The 20,352-nt window shown below is 43.8% G+C and overlaps 1 protein-coding gene across 3 annotated transcripts in view; it reads right to left on the bottom strand.

The window, feature by feature from the left end:
- The window catches only part of Znf318 (zinc finger protein 318), a 30,305-nt gene extending 13,102 nt beyond the window's left edge, over positions 1–17,203 (bottom strand). The window contains exons 1-4 of one of the 3 annotated variants that reach the window (XM_055612946.1): positions 16,590–17,203; positions 13,921–14,072; positions 3,689–4,328; positions 927–2,414 (exon numbers count right to left, since the gene is read on the bottom strand). In XM_055612946.1, the coding sequence (XP_055468921.1) occupies positions 927–2,414; positions 3,689–4,328; positions 13,921–14,072; positions 16,590–17,090 (2,781 nt within the window). In that variant the 5' untranslated portion in view covers positions 17,091–17,203. Of the gene's footprint in view, positions 1–926; positions 2,415–3,688; positions 4,329–13,920; positions 14,073–16,589 lie in introns of those variants that run through there. The other 2 variants (XM_055612952.1, XM_055612960.1) reach the window with 2 other exon arrangements.
- Between the last annotated feature and the right edge of the window lie 3,149 nt (positions 17,204–20,352).

Here is a 20,352-nt window from a genome sequence, read left to right as displayed (position 1 = left end):
CTTCAATTTTATGATCTCTTAACCATGTTACTACCAGCTAACAGGAAAAAAAGCAAATATGATTTGTCTTGGTGAATGAGAAAAACCATGTATTATCAGCCCTGACTTAGTGTAAGGCTCTTAAAGGGAAGTACTCACCGTGGAGAGATGCTCAGTGGTTAAGAGCACTGGCTGCTCTTCCAGAGATCCTGAGTTTAATTCCCAGCACCCACATGGTGACTCACAACCATCTATAATGGGATCTGAAGCTCTCTTCTGGCACCTATGCAGGCAGAGTACTCATATATAAAGAAATGAATCCAAAGAAAAAGAATTTAGAGTATTACCCTCACACTGATTTTTCAAACAAACTCGCTAGTGGTAGTGTTTGTCCTTAATCCCGCACTCAAAAGGCAGACGCAAGCAGAGCTCTGTAAATCTGAGGCCAGCTTGTTCTACACAATGAGTTCCAGGACAACCAGGGCTACACAGAGAAACCCTGTCTTGGAAAAAAGAGAAAGAGAAAGTGCTCAGTCTCTAAACACTTTCCTAAAACTTTAAGTTTTGTCTTTATTGAAACTTAAGGCTGAAGTCCAAAGTATCTGAATACCACAGAAAATTAAAATATTTTTATCTTCCAAGGATTAAATTTCTTTAAAATGGAAAAAGATGAGACTATAAGATAGTTCAAGGTTCCCAGATTTTACTGTCAGCATCTTCAGACCATTCATAGACAGAGAAATAACCTTTAAAAGGCTAGCTATTACAGCAGGACCTAATGGTCAGACTTTTTGTTTGCCTATAATGACAAAACATGAGAAGCTCAAAGGGGCTAATACATACATTACTTGAGTAATGACATAAACTTCCAAAAAGAAAAGTACAAAGGCCTTACATCATGTTAAAACAGAAAACTCAGGTATGAAATGTCCAAACCTTATACTCACCTTCTGCTTCTGGGAGGCACGGTTCTTCTCATTAGAGATCTTCTCTGGATTATATCTCACGAGTGATGGAATGGACACCCGAACAGGAACTCGCTTAACAGAAACTGAGCCTAAAACTGATACCCCTTGTTTGGGCTTTGCAGGAGTCACAGTGGGGATCACACGGAGATTTGGACGACTACGAGTAGCTTGTTTGGTTGCTGGTATTAGCCTATGTGGGTCAGACAAAGGGTGGCTTGATGGTTGAGAGGCAGGATACATGGGCCACCTTGATGCTGCATAGGACATGTAGTGCCTATAAGCATCAAAGGAGGCAGAGGGAATGACAGGTCCCTGGTAGTTTGGCGGTATCCGAGCTGTAGCAAACTGAGGGGCCCTTGGTATGTGATACTGAGATAAAGAAGCAGAATGAGGAAGTCTAATTGGGGTAGATGGGGCTGAAGGCAACATGCACCTAACGGCAACTGATGACTGAAACCCACTGCCAACTATCTCTGGTCCTGAAACATAACCCATTGGACGGTCAGACTTTAGGAATGGAGGGCTATTTTTTGTGAGCAGGTAAGGATCCACTGGGGAGGCTGGGTGTGGATGGGATACTTCTGGGGAGTGAGTATTGCTGTGATGTGCCTCCCTACTCTCCAGTCTGTGAGGATCTGATGAGCGCCGATCAGTTGTGAAACTGTGGTCAATTGAGGAACAGCGGTCATCTGAAAAGCGTCGGTCAGCAGATGAGTGTCGGTCAGCGGATGAACATCGATCAGCAGATGAATGTCTGTCAGCAGATGAATGTCGGTCAGCTAAGGAGCGTGAAGATGGCTTCTTGCCATGAAGTCTTTCTTGGGTGCGTGCAGCCAATTTACTAATTTCTGCTACTCCAATATCCAGTCCTATGGTCTTAAGCAAGTCATGAATCTTGGCATATTCTGGATTGTTCTCTTCTAGTGATTCTAGCTTGATGGCTGGAGTTGAAGGCAGAGAGCTTGCCTTCTGTCTCGCAACTTTACTCTCAGGAGCCCCCAGAGACTTAGGTGGGGATTCTGATTTTATATCCTCCTCTTCATCCCCATAGAGAAATTTCTCCTCATCCTCAATATCAGGGAAGCTACGTCTTCTTTTTTCCTGTGTATTGATAGGATCTGCCAACATGCTCAGAATTCGAGAAAAGCCACTGCCGTCCTGGCTAGCTCTCTCATGGGGCAGTAAAAAGTCCGTATGTCGTTCAAGTCCCTCAGCCTTCAAATCCAATTTTTCTTTATAGCACAAAAAACTGTCGACTTTTTCACTGTTGTCTTTAGGTATCTCACAGAAGGGACCCCACTGGTACAGGTTACCCTGAGGTTCTTTCAGGTCGGCCTCCACTGCAGTTCCTTTGTTTTCAATCTCCGAAGCAAAAGCAGCAATAGCACCACTTAGTGGAAGAGGTGGATGCTCAGAATAGAGGGGGCAATCCTGGCTGGAGCTGGTACTGCTGGAAAAGCTCTCACGCTGCAAACACAAACATACTTGATTTAGCACCCAAGAGGGAATCACAGAGCACTAGCAATTGAGAGAAAGGTTTCCTGAATAGGGGAGATATATACAGATAAAAAGAAAAGTGGTCTTGCCTAAGCCCAAGAAACAAGTCCCCTCTCCAGTGGTCTCTGCCAGGGCAAGGAGAAAGAGGGGCTGAGTAAACCGAGTGCTCTGAACCTTTACCCTGTGCTTCATTCTTTATCAAAGCATATGAATTCAGAAGATTGCAGATATCTTCCTTAGCCTGTTTTCCTTTTATATTTTGTTTTCTCTTAAGAACTGTATTTATTATTGCTGTTGTTGAGGTGAGAGGTATGTGACTATATGGGTACACATAAACACAGTTTATGTTTGGGAGATACGTAACTATATGGGCACACATGAGCTTTGAACGTGTTGGGGGAGAGGGTAGGTGTGTGAATACATGGGCACACACAAGCACAGTATATGTGTGAATTTTCAGGAATTAGGTTCTGGAAATCAAACTCAGGTCATCAGGCTTGACGTTAACTTTCAGTGTGCTCTAACAGGCCTTGAACTTGGAATCCTCAAGCAATAGCCTCTCAGCTGCTAGGATTATAGGTGTGTACCATCCCACCCAACTTGTTTTCATTTCTATTGATAACCAAAAGAAAAAGCACATAAGTAGGACTACTCTGGAGACAGGAAATTCTAAAACTCTAACTAATCAGCCTTCCCTTGTTTCTCTAAGTACCTCAGTACTTGCTCAGAAGTCTTTAGTCAAACTATAGTCTTGCCTGACCATCTTTTCATAGTAAGAAGAAACAGTGTCAAGGCCAGAAATGCTGTGACTTGTCTGAAATTTACACAGGAAGTTGATGCTTCCAAAATCAGAATCACGTCATTTCTAGTCTAATGTTCTACAATTCATATGCTTCTTTCTTCTAAAGAGATGAAGAACTCAGAATTATCTTCTCCTTTTGCCTTTCATTTCCAAAAAACTCACATTCAAAGATTCCCTATAGAGCTATTCAATTTAAGGGGGAAAAGTCAAGGCAGATACTTTCCAAAATGTTTTTAGAAAGTAATATAGCAATAGAAGGCCTTGTTGATGCACTATGAGTCTTCAGTTTACTCTGGGAATCCCAGGAGTGGTTGTTCATGGTTAGGCATAATAACATTGTTAGTACAGAAATGCTACACAGACACTAATAAGGAGCACAGTCCCAGGAAAGTATCAGGACTTAGGATATTAGAGGGACTACCAAGAGAAATGCAACAAAGACCTGCAAGGAAGGCTTCGTGTCCACTTGAATTCGTTTCTTCAGAATGGACTTCTTAGGCATCACAGGTACTTCCTCAGGCCGATGCAAAGAATATCCTGGCTCCTCTGTTGTTAGGACACCTGACAACCCAGGGATGGAACATCCAGTCCTAGCATCAACGCTCACCAGCTCCTGATTCAAGCTCCTACTTTGTTCCTCCTCTTCCTCTCGCTTTCTCCTGGCAAGGTCCAGTTCTCGAAACTCAGGGTCAAGAAAGCTAGGGCTTGGGCTGCTTCTTCGCTGTCGATAGTTGCGAGTCCCAGATGTAAAACTTGAGTGATCTCCTCCCATGCCGTGTATCTTCTCTGTGTCATCATAACGGGGCCTTTTGGCCTCCCGGCTTCTTTCCTCAGATCCTATGGAATAGGAGGAGCTTTTGAGTTTGTCTCTATCCCGTTCTGTTCCCCTCAATAGTTCATCATGACAACTGATATGGGGACTATACTCAGATCGATGCACAAAAGTTTCTCTCGTCCGGTAGTCCTCATCAAGTTGTCCCAAGAAGGGACTAAGTGGCCCCTCCTCCCGAGAAATATATCGTTCAAGGCCTCGAGAGCACTGGGAGCTTCGAGTGAAGACAGAATTATCAGTCAGGTTATCCCTGAGGAAAGAGACAAGGATCACTGAATATAGTGACTTGAAGAAAGAAAGGCCAGACAATGCTAAGATACTATTATTTAGGAGGGGAACAATAGAATGCTTAAAGCAAAAGTAAATAATCATGAAATCCAAAGACAGATTAGACATGGAACATTTCCTCTTCCTTTCCCAGGGTCACCAACAGCTTTAGACTCTAATCAAGAGACTAATACACTAACAGAACTTTTAGGCTAATTATTTTTTTTAATTAGTCTGAGGATACTGAGTATCACACTAGAGCTCAGGAGATACAAAACCATAACAAAGAGGCTAGAGAAATGATTCAACAATTAAGAGTGCATACTATCTTCTAGAGGACCCAAGTGTAGTTCCCAGTACCCATGTTCAATGGCTTACTCCAATTACATTTCCCCTTCTTGATTAGAGCACACATGCATTCTCATTTGCATACAGAAGCACACATACACACATAACTGAAAAATAAAAATAAATCTTAAAAAAATCACAGAGTCCTAATTGATACAATTTGACTAGCTAGACTAGGTATAGTGGCCTACACCTTTAATCCCAGCACCAGGGAAGCAGGTGGACAGCTCTGAGTTCCAGGACTACATCCTGATACACTATGTTGGAAAAACAAAGAACAAAATAGGGGCTGGAGAGGGGACTCACTGGTTTAAAGCACTGAATGCTCTCTTAGAGGACTTGGGTTTGACTCCCAGAACCCACATGGTGGCTCACAACCATTTATCTCTAACTTGGAGATCCAATGCCCTCTTCAGGCTTCTTCCTAAGGCACCATGCAAGCACATAGCACACAGACATACATGCAGGAAAGACACCCATACACATAAATACAAAATTTAAAAACAAAACAATAACAAAAACTTGACCAGCTAAATTAAAGCTCTTTGTCAGAACCAACAGCCCTAACATTACCTGAGAATTTATTAAAAAGTAATGATTCTAGGACTGGAGAGATGGCTCAGTAGTTAAAGCACTGGCAGCTCTTCCAGGACCTGAGTTCAATTTCCAGCACCCACATGGCAGCTCACAACTATCTGTGACTACAGTTCCAGGGGATCTGACTACCTCACACAGACATACATGTGGGTAAGACACCAACACATATAAAATAAAAATAAATTAAAATACACATAAAATACACATTGTATGATTTTTTTTTTTTAAAGTAATGATTCTAACCAGAGAACATGATAACAGTAAGAGTTCAGAGCCAATCTGGGCCCTAGCAACCCATCTCAAAAACAAAACAAAAATAAAACAAACAAAAAGGAAATACAGATTGTTGGGCTCTACCCCAGGCCTAATGGACTAGAGTTTTAATTTTAACGAGATTTCAAGGTGGTTTGTATGTGCTTTAAGGTTCGAGAAACAACATTCAAGAACAATGGCTTTGGAGCTTTGTCTCATGGTTTGGAGTCATTTCTCAACCTGGCTCTCCTTCGCTGTGCAGGGGACTGAACCTGAGCCTCTGCATCCAACAGGAGTGTGCCCATCACTGAGCACATGCATCGCCAGCCCACAAATTTTCTACAAAGCACTTAGGAGCTGCCTAAAGGAAATATGCTGGGAAAGCGGTGAGGGAGGTCCTGGACTTCCCATCTCATTTAAGTTGTATCAGTCCCAACTTCAGTCTACATACTCAAACCTGATATATTTCTACTGGGGGAAAAGTTTCATTATAAGGATAACTAAAACCCTAAAACTGTTTGGTCATGTTCTTTCCTGCCTTGCCTGGATATCCACAAGCAGTCTCCTACTGTAGGACCCAGAAATAAGTGATGTTTTGGCTCACTGTGTACTTTTTTTCAGAAATACAAGTCTCAGACCTTTGTGGCATAAAGGTCAAAATTCAGGATGAGATAGTTTTCCTTCTAGCTCAGAGGCAAATAATAAACTTAGCTATTTGGGGGCACTATGGCCATAGAGCTTCTATGACCCAAAAAACAAGGATTCTGACTTAAATTGTAGATTGAAAGAAAGATCTCTAGGATTTTTGGTTTTTCAAGACAGGGTTTCTTTGTGTAGCTCTGGATGCCCTGAAACTAGCTTTGTAGAGTAGGCTGGCTTCAAACTTGCCTCCTCTACCTCACGAGTGCTGGGACTAAGCCACCACTGCTCAGCTCCTCTCCAATTTTTTAAGATTGCATTTTAAAATAGTTTTGTGTATGTATATGTCTGTATGTTTCTGGGCACATGTGGTCAGTGGCACATGTATACAGGTCAGAGGACAATTTGTGGGAGTTGGTTCTCTCCTATTGTATGTGTCCAAGGTATTAAACTTAGGACTTCAGGCTTAGTGGCAAGTGCTTTTATCTGCTGAGCCATCTCACTCACCCAGACATCCTGTATACCAAGATAGCCTCTAGAATTTTAGAAATCTAATTTCATCTAAATTTAAAAAAATAAAAAGAAAACGAATAATCTCAGGATTTAGGAGACTGAGGCAGGATTATCACCTTGAGTTTGAGACCAGACTGAATAGAATGAGTTCCAGGCCAGTGTGAGTTTTAAGGTAGAACCCAGCCTCAAACAAAACAAAAAGAAGAAAAAAATATGGCACTGGAGAGATAGCTCAGCTGTTAAAGAGCACTGGCCAGGTACAATGGGGCATTCCTGTAATCCCAGCACTCAGGCAGGCAGATCTCTGTGAGTTTGAGGCCAGCCTGGTTTACAAAGTGAGTCCAGGATAGCCAAGGTTACAACAGGGAAGCTCCTCAAAGTCTCAAAATGAAAAAGAAACTGTTTATTAAAAAAAATCCAGGGCTGGAGAGATGGCTCAGAGGCCAAGAGCACTGGCTGTTCTTCCAAAGGTCCTGAGTTCAATTCCCAGCAATCACATGGTGGCTCACAACCATCTGTAAAGAGATCTGGAGCGCTCTTCTGGTATGTAGGCCTACATGCAGGAAGAGTACTGTATAAATAATAAAAAAGTAAATCTTTAAAAAAAAAAAAAAAACAGAATGAATTACCATCCAGAGAAATTAATATGTTCCCTTTTTAAATTTTAAAAAGATTTATTTTAAATTTTTATTTAGGTGGGTTCATGTATTCGATCACCTCCAGGAGCCCAGAAGTGTTTTAGATCCTTTGGAGCTGTAGTCATAGACAATTGGGAGCTAGAAACCAAACGTAGGTCTTCTAAAAGATAGTGTACATTCATTTTTTTTGATAGTGTACATTCTTAACCATTGTTATCTCTTCAGCTGTCCTATGTTGTTTCTAATAATGTGTTTCTAAAAATGACCTTTTAAAAATATTTAAAAATTTTATGCATATAAGTGTTTTGTCTTCATGTATGTCTATACACCAAATATATGCATAGAGGCCAGAAGAGGGTTATCAGATCCCTGGAACTGGAGTTACAGGTGGTTATGAGCTGCCATATAGGTGCTGGAAATCAAACCAGGGTCCTCTAGAAGAAGAGCCAGCACTGTTAACCAACGACCCATCCTTACAGACCCATAGAAATGACCTTAAAAAATATCTGGATAATTTTGAGGTCTTAATGCATTATGAAACAGGACTGGAATAAACTAAGAATGGCCTCTGAAATTAAAAAAACAAAAAACAAAAAACAAAAAAACACTCAAATAAAATTTTTACTCTTATCAATTATAAAGACATTTCTAAGGAAAATGTTCATGAGTTGACTCACTTCACCAAATCACCCAGCAACAGGCTTCGTAATAGTGTAGGAGAAAACCCCATAAACTATATGTATAGTAGCAGGGTCACCTATGTTCCACAACTCACTAAAACCAGGACATGTCACCACCAAATAAAACATTAACCCAAGATCTAATATGACACTAAGTTATCAAGAAGCTACAAATACAATAATCCTCATAAAGCCTTAGTGTGACTTGGAATTGCCAACAAAAGTAGGGATACAATGGAAGGCATCACAAGAACAGTTAGAAAAACAAAACAAAACCAGAAGCTGTCATGTAAACATAGTCCAGAGTCAGGTTGCACATTAGAAATTCAACCCTCTTTTTTCTGGACTCCCACCAGTTAGGAGAGAACTGACTCAGAAAAAGAGCATTAGCTATTTTTCCAGAGGATCTGAGTTTAGTCCCCAGCACCTATACAGCAGCTCACAACCATCTGAAACTCCAGTTCTAGGGCATCCAAAATGGGTACTAGGCATGCAAGTGGTACATATGTAAATACACACAGCAGACACTTAAGACACACAAACTTTTAAATTAAAAAAGTGTGATTATTTTTAAGATTAATCACAATTGTCAGACAGTGGTCAGACACATCTTTAATCCCAGCACTCAGGAGGCAGAGGCAGGCAGGTCTCTGTGAGTTTGAGGCCAGCCTGGTCTACAGAGCTAGTTCCAGGACAGCCAAGGCTACACAGAAAAACCCTGTCTCAAAAACTAAAACAAAAAGAATCACAGCTGCTTGTAGCCCAAAACAGTCCAGTGACAGACACTCTAAAAGCTTTGGCTAAACTGGAGATGGTGGAGCATGCCTTAACCTAGCACTTGGGAAGCAGAGGTAGGAAAGATCTCTGTTGAGTTCTAGGCCAGCCTGGACTACATACTGAGTTCCAGGACAGCCAGGACTACACAGAGAGACCCTCTTTCAAAACAGCAACAACAATCTTGGCTAAGATCAATTAGTTTTAGTTTGGTTTAAGTTTGGTTTTTCTTCTTTCTTTTTCTTTTCTTTTTCTTTTTTTTTTTTTTTCCATATGTAGCCTTAGGTGTCCTAGACTCAAACTAGACCAGGCTGGCCTCAAACTCACAGAGATCCACCTGCCTCTGCCTCCCTGAGTGCTGGAATTACAGGCTTGCACCATCACACCCAGCTTGGTTTAGGTTTTTAAGACAGGGTTTCTTTATGTAGACCTGGCTGGCCTTGAACTCAGAGGTCCTACGAGCTATCACTACCCAGCTGACTCTTACATGTACATTTAAAATCATTCAGGAGTGCCATCTGATAGAACTTTATGTAAAGACAAGGAAGCACTTTTTGCCAGTTGGTGGTGGTGCACTCCTTTAGTCCCAGCACTCGGGAGGCAGAACAGGAAGATCTCTGTAAGTTGAGGCCAGCCTGGAGGTCTACAGATAAGAGTTCGAGGACAGCCAAGGCTACACAGAGAAATCCTGTCTCGAAAAACAAAAACAAAGAGTTAGATGTGGATAATAGGAACATGAGTGTTCACTGTACTTTATTCTGTTTTTTTTTAATTTTTATTATCATATATTAGTAGTACAAAATAGCATAACATTTTCCTATATGCAAAATATACTTTGATTATATCTCCCCCATTGCCCCTTTCAATCCCTTTCATTCTTCCTACTGATCCTTTTCTAGTACCAAATAGTATCCCTTCTTTTTTGTTTGTTTACAAATTTCCATTAAACAACTTTAAAATGTAAGGCTAGAGGTATAGCTCAATGACAGAACGTTTGTCTAGCAGTGGTTCTCAACCTATGGTCACGACCCCTTTAGGGGTCAAATGACCTTTTCACAGGGGTCAAATATTAGACAGCCTGCATATCAGGTATTTACATGATGATTCATAACAGTAGCAATTACAGTTATGAAGCAGCAGTGAAAGTAATTCTATGGTTAGGGAGTCACTACAACATGAGGACTATTAATGGGTCACAGTACTAGGAAGGTCGAGAACCACTGGTCTATAGGTATGTAAGTCTACAAAGAAGTTTTCACAACAACATTCTTAGTAGAATTCTTTATAACAGCTAAAAGAAAAGACAACCCAATGATATTCAACAATTTACTAATAATGAATAAACAGAACTTGTTATATATACATTATGAAATATTATTGGCAATAGAAACACCATAAACATGATGAACCTTAAAACATGTGAAAGCTAGTCACAAAGAATCATACATTATATAAATAGGAAGCTCATTAAAGTAAAAAATAAAGATTGCTTAGAACTGAGGCTAAGGGTGTTAGGATTTCTCCAGACATAATAAAAATGTTCTAAAATGTATTGCTATTATGGATACACAACTCTGAATATGTGTCTCAGTATCCAAGTGTCTTAAAAGTTTTCACTCAACTTGTTCACACTCCCTTTTTAGAGTAAGTTATAGTCCATTAGAGAGCTGCTAAGGCAAGACCACAATCTTGATGGTCTGGAGTGCTGGCTAGTTTTATGTTTTATGACCCAAGCTGGAGTCACCTGAGAGGAGTGAACCTCAATTGAGAAAATGCCTCCTACTATGGAGAGATGGCTCAGAGGTTACGAGCACTGGCTGCATTTCCAAAGGTCCTGAGTTCAATTTCCAGCAACCGCATGGTAGCTCACAACCATCTATAATGAGATCTGGTGCCCTCTTCTGGTGTGCAAGCATACATGCAGGCAGAATACTGTATAAATAATAATAAATAAATAAATAAATCGAAAGGAAGGAAGGAAGGAAGGAAGGAGGGAGGGAGGGAGGGAGGAAGGGAGGGAGGGAGGGAGGGAGGGAGGGAGGGAGGGAGGAAGGAAGGAAGGAAGGAAGGAAGAAAGGAAGGAAGGAAGGAAGGAAAGAAAGAAAATGCTCCATGAGACTGGGGACTGGGGTGTGAGTATGGAGCATCTTCTTAATTAGACTGATGGGGAAGGCCCCAGCTCATTGTAATGTTGCCATCCCTGGGCTGGTGGTTCTGGTTTTTATAAGAAAGCAGGCTGAGCAAGCCATAAGGAGCAAGTCACTAAGCAGTGCCCCTCCACGGCCTCTGCATCAGTTCCTGCCTCCAGGTTCCTGCTGTGTCTGAGTTCCCGTCTTGACTCCTTTCAGTGATGAACTACAAAGTGAAAGTGTAAGCCAAATAAATCCTTTCCTCCCCAACTTATTTTCAGTCATGGTGGTTCATCATAACAATTGTAACCCTAACTAAGACATTTGGCTTTTACTCAAAAACCTAATAACAAGATATGACAAATTCAAAAAAAGAGAAAAAGTATTGGAGGGGGGGTCTCAAGAAAAAAATTAACATGGCCTATTAGAAATGGCCTAAAGATCCTATTTTTAAAAGAATGTGTGTGTTGTGTGTGTGTGCACACACACATGCATTTCTTTCTCTGTGTAGTTATGGGCACCTGAGTACAGATGCCCATGAATGCCAGAAGTGGACACTGGATCCCTTGGAACTGTAGTTACAGGTTTATAGTTGGTTTGAGTCATTGAACATGAGTTCTAGAAACTCCTCTGCATGAGCAACCAAGTGTTCTTAACAACTGAGCCATCTCTCTAGCCCTGGAAATGGCTGGTTCAATTAGCTGAAGACTAGACCCACCATCAGGAAACATATGAATATGCTAATGGATCTACAACCTGATTTTACTGAATAGTAATTATCCATACAAAAAGAAACCATAACAAGGAGAGCAACAGAACCAGAAAATTTGAACTCAGGGGTCTTCCCCGAGACTGATACTCCAACCAAGTACCAGGCATGGAGATAACCTAGAACCCCTGCATGGATGTAGCCCATAGCAGTTTAGTGTCCAAGTGGGTTACATAGTAATGGGAAGAGGGACTGCCTCTGACCTAATCTGATTGGCCTGCTCTTTGATCACCTCCCCCTGAGGGGGGAGCAGCCTTACCAGGCCACAGAAGATGATGATGCAGCCACTCCTGATGTGATCTGATAGACTAAGATCAGAAGGAAGGAGAGGAGGACCTCCCCTATCAGTGGACCTGGGGAGGGGCATGCATGAAGGAGGAGGAGGTGGGGAGGGAGGGTGGGAACGAGAGGGGAGGAGGGAGGGGCTTATGGGGGGATACAAAGTGAATAAAGTGTAATAAAGAAAAGAAAAGAAAAGAAACCATAGCTGGGTGGTGGTAGCACATGCCTTTAGTCCTACCACTCAGAAGGCAGAAGCAGGAGGATCTCTTGAGTTCGAGGGCAGCCTGGTTCAGGACAGCCAGGACTACACACAAATGTGCAAGTGGTAAAAATATAAAAAGTAGACCCACAGCTCCCATTTAGAGCCTCTCTCGCTGTCTCTAAAGCAGATCTCTTTAAGTCACATGATTCTAGAAATACTACAGTTCTAAACACTTTCTGAGGAAAATTAACTTTTCATAATTTGAAAAGATAGATGGTTCTCAGAAGCATATATGCATAACAAAAGGAAATGCCAGACTAAGCCCCACAAAAGGAAATGTTGAAGTTACTTAACCCAGCAAGGAAGGAAGAGAATCACACCCTGTACCACCACCCTAGTCCACCTACTCAATCACCTCCCAAAATAGAAGCAGACTGAAGGGCAAGAGCTGTTGACTCAATTAGTGATCCAGTCACACACCTTGAAGGCCTACCTTCAGAAGCCTCAGTTAAGACTGTCCTTGCTTCACTGCATCCATAGCCACTGGAGCTTTGAAGTAAATTATCACCAGTAATACCGCTGTCCTGACTTCCTGCCCAGCTGTCCCCATCTGCCTGCCTATACTCTATACAATACTTAACATTACCTGTAATAAACAATATTTCCTTGATTAATTCTCATATTTATGAAAACCCCACTGTGCTAGACAGAGACTATAACAAATATGCTCTAAGATGAAGAAAATGCTGTCCTGTACTCCCATGCTTACCTTTTTACTTTTCTTATGTAATAAAACTATTTAATCTCCATATATAACTTTTAGTAATTAAGGTCTATATTCAACACTGTTTAGTTTATTTGTAAGCAGTAATCACACTTACATATTTTTAAAGATCTCTAACTTTCTATTACTGCTCCATAAATTTAATATACATACTTTATTATTTAAATGCTTTCAGTATCCATATTTTGGCCCAAGCAAGCTAAAAATGAATCACTGAAAAATAATTTTCTAGCAAGCTGTTGGGCTCATGCTTCTCAGCACTCAGGAAGCAGAGGCAGAAAGATTTCTGCAAGTTTCAGGTCAGCCAGAACTACATAGACTGCCTCCTGCCCCCCTACCCCCCCCCAAAAAAAAAGCCAAGTACATTACCACAAGCCTTTAATTCCAGTGTTAGGAAGCTGAAGCATGCCTATCTCTGTGAGTTCAAAGCCATAGTGAGACTCTAGCTACATACTGAGACTCTATTTCAAATAAATAAACCCTTTATCAATAAAAATATAAACAAACATATGTGGTGACCCACCTTTAATCCTAACACTCAGGAAGCAGAGGCAAGAGAATCTCTGAGTTCAAGGCCAGTCTGGTCTACAAAGTGAGTACCAAGACAGAAGCCCTGTTTCGAAAAAACAAACAAAAACAGACTTTCCATTTTTCTCCAAAACCTTTATTGTATAAGGCTCTTCTTAGATTTTAATCCAATATTTGATATATGTCCCCTTCTCTTTCTACGTGTACCACGATGATTTTGTTTTTGTTTTCTCTGGCACACTTTTCTTTCAGCAACAGAATCTTTTATCAACATACTCATCCCACTCAGAAAGCCTTTTCCAGTGTGATATCTTCTACTGGACACAGCACAGGGGATGATTTCAGTGCTAGCACCATACATTCAAGCACATCACTCAGAAAACAGCAGTATTTCTACCTACCAAAATTAGTCTGGTACACCTGTCATAGCTGAAGCCTACCTGCCCACGTCCTCCAGACCATCCACTGGAGACCCCAGCCGGTCACTGAGCCGACGCCGCTCTGGCGTGCTAGGACAGAAGTGGTCATTGCCAACCGTGATCCTTAAACTCTGCTCCAAAGAAGAATCAGAGCACAGACCTGGAGAATGTCTCTACAAAAGTTAAAAAATAAATAAACAAACATATAGTAGTCAACATGAATGAATGCATTCTATGCCCCAAAATGTTCCCCCTACTCATAAAATTGTTGTCTATCAAGGTAAGGAACTATTCAAAAACAGAAATTTCTTTAGACTTTTTTTTTTCAAGACAAGGTTTCTTTGTGCAGCCCTGGCTGTCCTGGAACTCTCTCTGTAGGCCAGGCTAGCCTCAAGCTCAGAGATCTGCCTGCCTCTGTCTTCTGAGTACTGGGAATAAAGGTGTGCACCACCACCACCCAGAGAGATAAAAGTTTATAATCCCCACTCCTCCTAAAAGATGGTCTCTTATTCAGGGGCTACACAGAGAGACCATATCTTGAAAAACTAAGACCTCTTTTTCTTATGGGACATAGGAATAGCCAAGTAAATAAAATCCCTGCTCGAAGGACCTATACATGTTTAGCTAAAGGAGGAGAGCCAAAACCAATTATGTTCTAAGTATTGCAGAAGGTAGCAACAAGTGGCACAGACACTAAAAAAAAAAAAAAAAAAAAAAAGAACTGTAAAAGACTAAGGAAAAGGAGGAATCACTTAGATACGGCGGTAAAATTAGCATTTCTGAGATGCTGCCACTTGAGAAGGAGGCAACATCTCAGGATGTACTAGCATGCTCTGGGTAACAGAAAACAGGCCAGTACAGTGATGTGACAGAGAGGAGACACAACTAATCAGGAAATTTGGTTGATCTTGGTGTGATAGGAGCCATAGGAGGGCTTTAAGCACTCAAGTCATGAGACCCAACCAGAACTTTCCTCCTGGCGCTTGTACGACTTGATCTCTCAGTCTCTTAAGGTCTTAATTCAAAACTCACTTCTTAGGAGGCTTGTTCCCTTGAAATCCTATCAAAAATCATAAACTACTGCTTAAGTTTGTTTTTAGCCCTTAATCACATTTAACACACCACAGAATTTCTAACTTCATCTATTTATCATAACTGTCTAATTCATGACAGATGACCAGTATAGACCCACTAAAAGTATAAAGTGAAGGCTTAAAATCAGTTTGGGGTTCCAGTTAAGAATGAGCACTGTTTTTGCAAAGGGCAACACCTTGGTTCACAGCTAACAACTACTTCCAAGGGATCCAAAGTCTGCACCAACCATCTGCACTCCCATGTATATACATACACACACAGGAAACATGAATACACACAACAAAAAAGTTTTTAAAAATCTATTTGATTGCTGAACACAGAAAGATACACTTATTTATACAGCAAGGCTAGATTATAAAGAGAGCAAATGTAACCTTCCAAGGAACCGGTAACAGGGCCATCAGTGCTGGGAGGTGATAGAAGGATAGCGTGGGGTTTCCCTTGAAGGTACACCTAACAGGTTAAATGAGGTCAATGTTCAGATCAGATGGAAAAAGAGAGAACAATTTCCTACGGGACAGAAAACTGGAGCAAATTCAGTGCCCCGAAGAAGAGGGAGGCTGTAATATTCTAGTCTTCATTCCTCTGTAGTGAGGGACTTTGAAAAGTTTTAACAATGTGACAAATCAGCTGATCTATGATGAGAGCCCTAGGCTACATGTTACATACAGTGCTATTCCAGAGAAACTCTTCACTAACAAAGATAGACGCTCTAAAAACAAACAAAAAATTCCAAAACACCAGCCGGAGACTCTACTAGAACTGTTGTTACCTGACATGTCAACATCACATCAATACTTAAAAAAAGAGGATGCTAGGGATCCAAGTCGCATTTCACACCTTTGCAAGCCCTCCACTACCTCCGCTCCGCCCACCACCACTATAAATCAACCTCTCACTCTGTTCTTCTAACAGCACACTCTGACATTTAAAATCGCGGGCTTTGGGACTCAAACATGTACTAAGCCACAGCCCCACCACTTGCGGCTGTGTCACCTTGATCAAGTTACTGAAACCTTTCTGAGCTGTTTCCTCAGCTGTGCGATAAGGAGTAACACTCGTCGCTGTACCTCAAGGGGACTGTGAGCGCTTTCAGACTGCGGGTAGCTGCTGCCACACCGCTAGCTGGTGGCAGCAATCACAATAATTGATTGTGCACACCTTCTTCAGAGCCACAGCTCCAACTGAGACTCCGTGACAGCTAAAACATCCAGACTGCTTTGGTTCAAGCTCTCCTACCTCGCCACCAGGCATTCCGGACGCTTTTCTAAACTCGGGCCTTAAGAGAATGAAACTCATCAAACCCAACGGGGGGGGGGGGGGGGGGGGGAGGAACCACCCAAGGCGCCACAAAGTGTGGATGAATTCCCCTCGCCTTGGTCAACTTCTCCACACAGCAAGAGCGAAAGCCTCTTCCCAAGAAACCGGACTTTCTGTTCCAACCCAGTGACCGAGCGGGTTCCGAGTCCGTTATTGTGGAAAGGAGGCGCCCAGGGCTGTCAGGGAGCGGGGGGGTACGCTTGGCCATTTGGACGGTGGCGTGAAGGCCCGGGGGCTGGGGACCGAGGGGCGACCCGGGCGAAGGGTGGGATTACCCGACTGCCGCCGTCGCCTGGATGGTCTCCGCGGCCGTCCCGGGCGAAGTCGGCGCAGGACTCGCCTCGAATGCTGCCTCGGAAGCCAGCCAGGCCCGGCGGGTAGAGTCGCCGGCTCCGCGGCGGCGACGGGGAGCCGCGACGGGCGCGCGGCGGGGACGGGGAGCCGCGACGACCCCGCTGAGGGGACGGCGAGGCCCGCCGGCCGCGAGGAGGAGACGGCGAGGCCCGGTGGCCGCGGGGCGGGGAGCGGGAGCCGCGACGGCCCCGAGGCAGGGACGGCGAGGCCCGCCGGCTGCGGTGGCCGGAGGGCGAGCGGTGGCGGCGGGAGGGGAGCCGCAGCGACGAGCAAGAGGGCGGCGGCGGCGGCGGCGGCGGCGGCGAGGGGCGGCGCGCCGGGCCTGAGGAGGAGCCGGCGGAACGGCCGGAGCGCGAACCGCTCCCGCCGCCGTCTTTCGGCCGGTGCGAAGAGACGGAGGAGCGGGAGCCGCTGCGGTACATGGCTGCCGGGAGCGCGCCGCCGAGGCTGCAGCCGCCGCCGCCGACCCCGCAGCGCGCCGCCCTCGCGGACGGAGCGGCCCCCTCCCCGCCGGCCGCCCCGCCCCCAAGGCCTGGCCGAGGGCGCCCCGGGCGGCAAGCGGTTGGAGGGCGCGGGAACGCGCCGACACACCCCCCGCCGCCCCCGCCCGCCCGGGCGCCCAGCGGCCGGACGCCGAGAGCGGCCGCGCGAGCCGGGGAGATTGGGGAGGAGCGCGGGAGCCCCGGGACGACCGGGGACGCGCGCCTTGAGGCGCACAGGCCCCGCCTCTCGGCCAGCAAGATGGCGGCCGGCGAGCCCCCCCCCCCCCCCCCCCCCCCGCCCGCCCGGTAACCACGTGACGCGGAGAGGCCTGGCGCGGTGGGCGGGGCCGAAGAACAGGATGAGTGGGAGGGTCAGTGTGTGTGGCCCAGGTCTCTCTCTCTAGGTTGGTTCCCGGGCTGCTGGAGCGCGTCTGTGGTTTTCCTGCCCGCTTCTTCTTCTCACCTAATTTATCATACATGATTATGGTGGGAATACAAATGACACCCCCCCCTTAAGCCCTGTCAGAGGCTAGGAACCCCAACAAGAGCACCCACTGAAGTCCTTCCCCCGTACTGTCCGATTACTTATATTTATAGAGGTTTAAATTGAGGATGAGAAAGTGCGAGGAGGTCAAAGTGAAACATGAGCAGATGGCAGTCAACCGGGCGTGGCGGCGCATGCATTTAATCCCAGCACTCTGGAGGCAGAGGCAGGAGGATCCCTGTGAGTTCGAGGACAGCCAGCGATGTTACACAGAGTGACCCTATCTGGAAGAAAAACAAACAAACAAACAAACAAAAAGCAAGACATCAGTATAATTTTCACAAGTTTTGACCAAGCACTGCGGTAAAGTTGTGATAAAGACAAAGATGACAAAATAAGGGTCAGCCAAACAGGAAAATAGGGGCTGGATAGATAGTCCAGGAGCTTTTTCACGGCACCTACGTCGGGGCTCACAACCATGTGGGATCCCAGTTCCAGAGGATCCCACCCTTCTCTGGACACTAAGCATCCACAGGGTGCACAGGCATTAATGCAGGCAAAACATCCATACACATAAAAAAATAATAAGTTGACCCAAAACAATAGCTTCACCAGCTAAACACAAATCTGAAATTTGTATAAAAATCAGATTTCTGAGCTGGGCGGTGGTGGCACCTGTCTTTTAATCCTAATATTCAGGGGCAGAAGCAAGCAAATCTCTGAGATCAAGGCCAGCCTAGTCTGTAGAGTTCCAAGACAGCCAGGACTACACAGAGAAACCCTGACTCAAAAACAAACAAACAAACCAAAACCAAAAATCAGATTTCTGATTTCAAAACAAAGGCAAAACAAAGAACTTAAATTGTAAAATATTACTATTTGCTAATTTGTTTTAAAATTACTTTTAAAATATAACCAATTTACATTTATAAATGCCATATGCTTCATATTTCACAACAAAATTTTGCTTCTTTATTTTTCAATTTTCTTTTTTTGAGACAGGGTCTCACTAGCAGCCTTAGCTGGTCTGGAATTTCCTATGTAGATAAAGCTGGCCTTGAACTTACAGAGATCTGCCTGCCTCTGCCTCCCACCTGGCCTCAGTATAAAAAGCTTACCAGCGGGATTCCCATTTATTTTATCTCATAAAATTGATATATTTTTAAATACACAAGTTATTTTAATGAAAAAGTCAGCCTAACAGAGGTATGTACCCTGTCTTTATCACACTGCTCATGTATTTAGTTATTTACAAGCCCATGGAATTTAAGTAAAGGTGAGAAAATGGAAATCGCTATGACTAGTTAGTTACTTGAAGTCAATGCTTTTTGTGTGTATTAGGGCCTCAGGTAACAGGCCTGTCTCAAACTTGGTATATCAGAGGATGACCTTGAACTCGATTCTCCTGCTTCTATGTCATAGATGCTGGGAACACAGATACGGAATACAGTTTTTAAAATCAGAATGAACACTTTTTTGTCTTTGGGGTTTATTTTGTTTTGTTTTTATTTTTTGAGACAGGGTTTTTCTGTATAGCCTTGGCTATCCTGGAACTCACTCTGTAGACTAGGCTGACCTTGAACTCAGAGAGCCACCTGCCTCTGCCTTCCGAGTGCTGGGATTAAAGGCATGTGCCACCACTGCCTAGCCAGAATCGGTACATTTTAAATCAGGGTTTGCTCTTCTAGTATTAACATTGCCTCCTCTGTCTTTTTAAAGTATTTTATAATCAAAGGGGCAAGTCTCTATAGTATATAGTCAGAAAATCTCTCCTCCTTGCCCTTCATGCCTGTCCTGTGCAGAACTGTTTCTGCGTCTTGAATGAAAGTCTTTGCAGAGCCGTTCACTTTCATTTTTCAGCATCTCGAGTAGTGTCATTACAATAGTGCGAATGCCCAGCCCAGGGTCACAAAGCCTCCACCAGGCAGGAGGCACCCTCCTGGGAGAGCAGGCTTTGTAATGACATCCTCATAGTCTTCCAGAGTCTCAGTCTCAAAACCAAACAAATCTTTAAACTTCGTTTTGGATAACAGCTCCAGCCTTGACACCTGGTAAAATTAGGGAGTGGGCTAGACTTTGTCAATGTGGACACTTCTCTTAGTGGGAGAGGAAATGTACTGGGGGTTGGTCTGGCGCTCTGTGTATTCAAACGCTGATTCCTGGACCCTGAGATCTAGTTGTAGTCGGGACGAGGGCATTTTCACATATATTGATCAATGTTGTGTAAACTTTGCTCCCCAATTATCTCTGACTGGTTAATTAAAAAAAATAAAAGCCACACAGCCTATATCTGGACGAGAGAGAAACAGGAATAGGGACTTCCATTGTCTTGGGGTCTCAAATAGGGACCATGAGAGAGACAGTGAAGAAGGAAAAAAAGAAGTGGAGAAAAGATGTGGAGATTAAGAACTGACCTGATGGGGCAGAAACAGCCCAGGCAGGACTAGGGGGAGAGGGGGCGTGGCTGGGAAATAACAAGAGTAGCATAGAGGATTAGTATAATATCTGCCTGGTTATGGTGCCTGAAGCTTATTAATAAATCTAATAAGTCTCTGTCTCATTTATTTGGGAGCTAGAGCAGATGAATAGAAAAGTCCCACCAAGGAGCTGGAGAGGTAGTTCAGAGGTTAAGAGCACTCACTGGCTGTTTTTCCAAAGGTCCTGAGTTCAATTAACCATCTATAACGAGATCTGGTGCACCCTTCTGCCATACAGGCA

Source organism: Psammomys obesus, unplaced genomic scaffold (genome assembly GCF_907164565.1).
Source record: "Psammomys obesus unplaced genomic scaffold, mPsaObe1.curated_primary_1811, whole genome shotgun sequence".
Taxonomy (NCBI): domain Eukaryota; kingdom Metazoa; phylum Chordata; class Mammalia; order Rodentia; family Muridae; genus Psammomys; species Psammomys obesus.
Note: the sequence above shows the minus strand (reverse complement) of the source record. Positions and strands in the feature narration are given on the sequence as shown.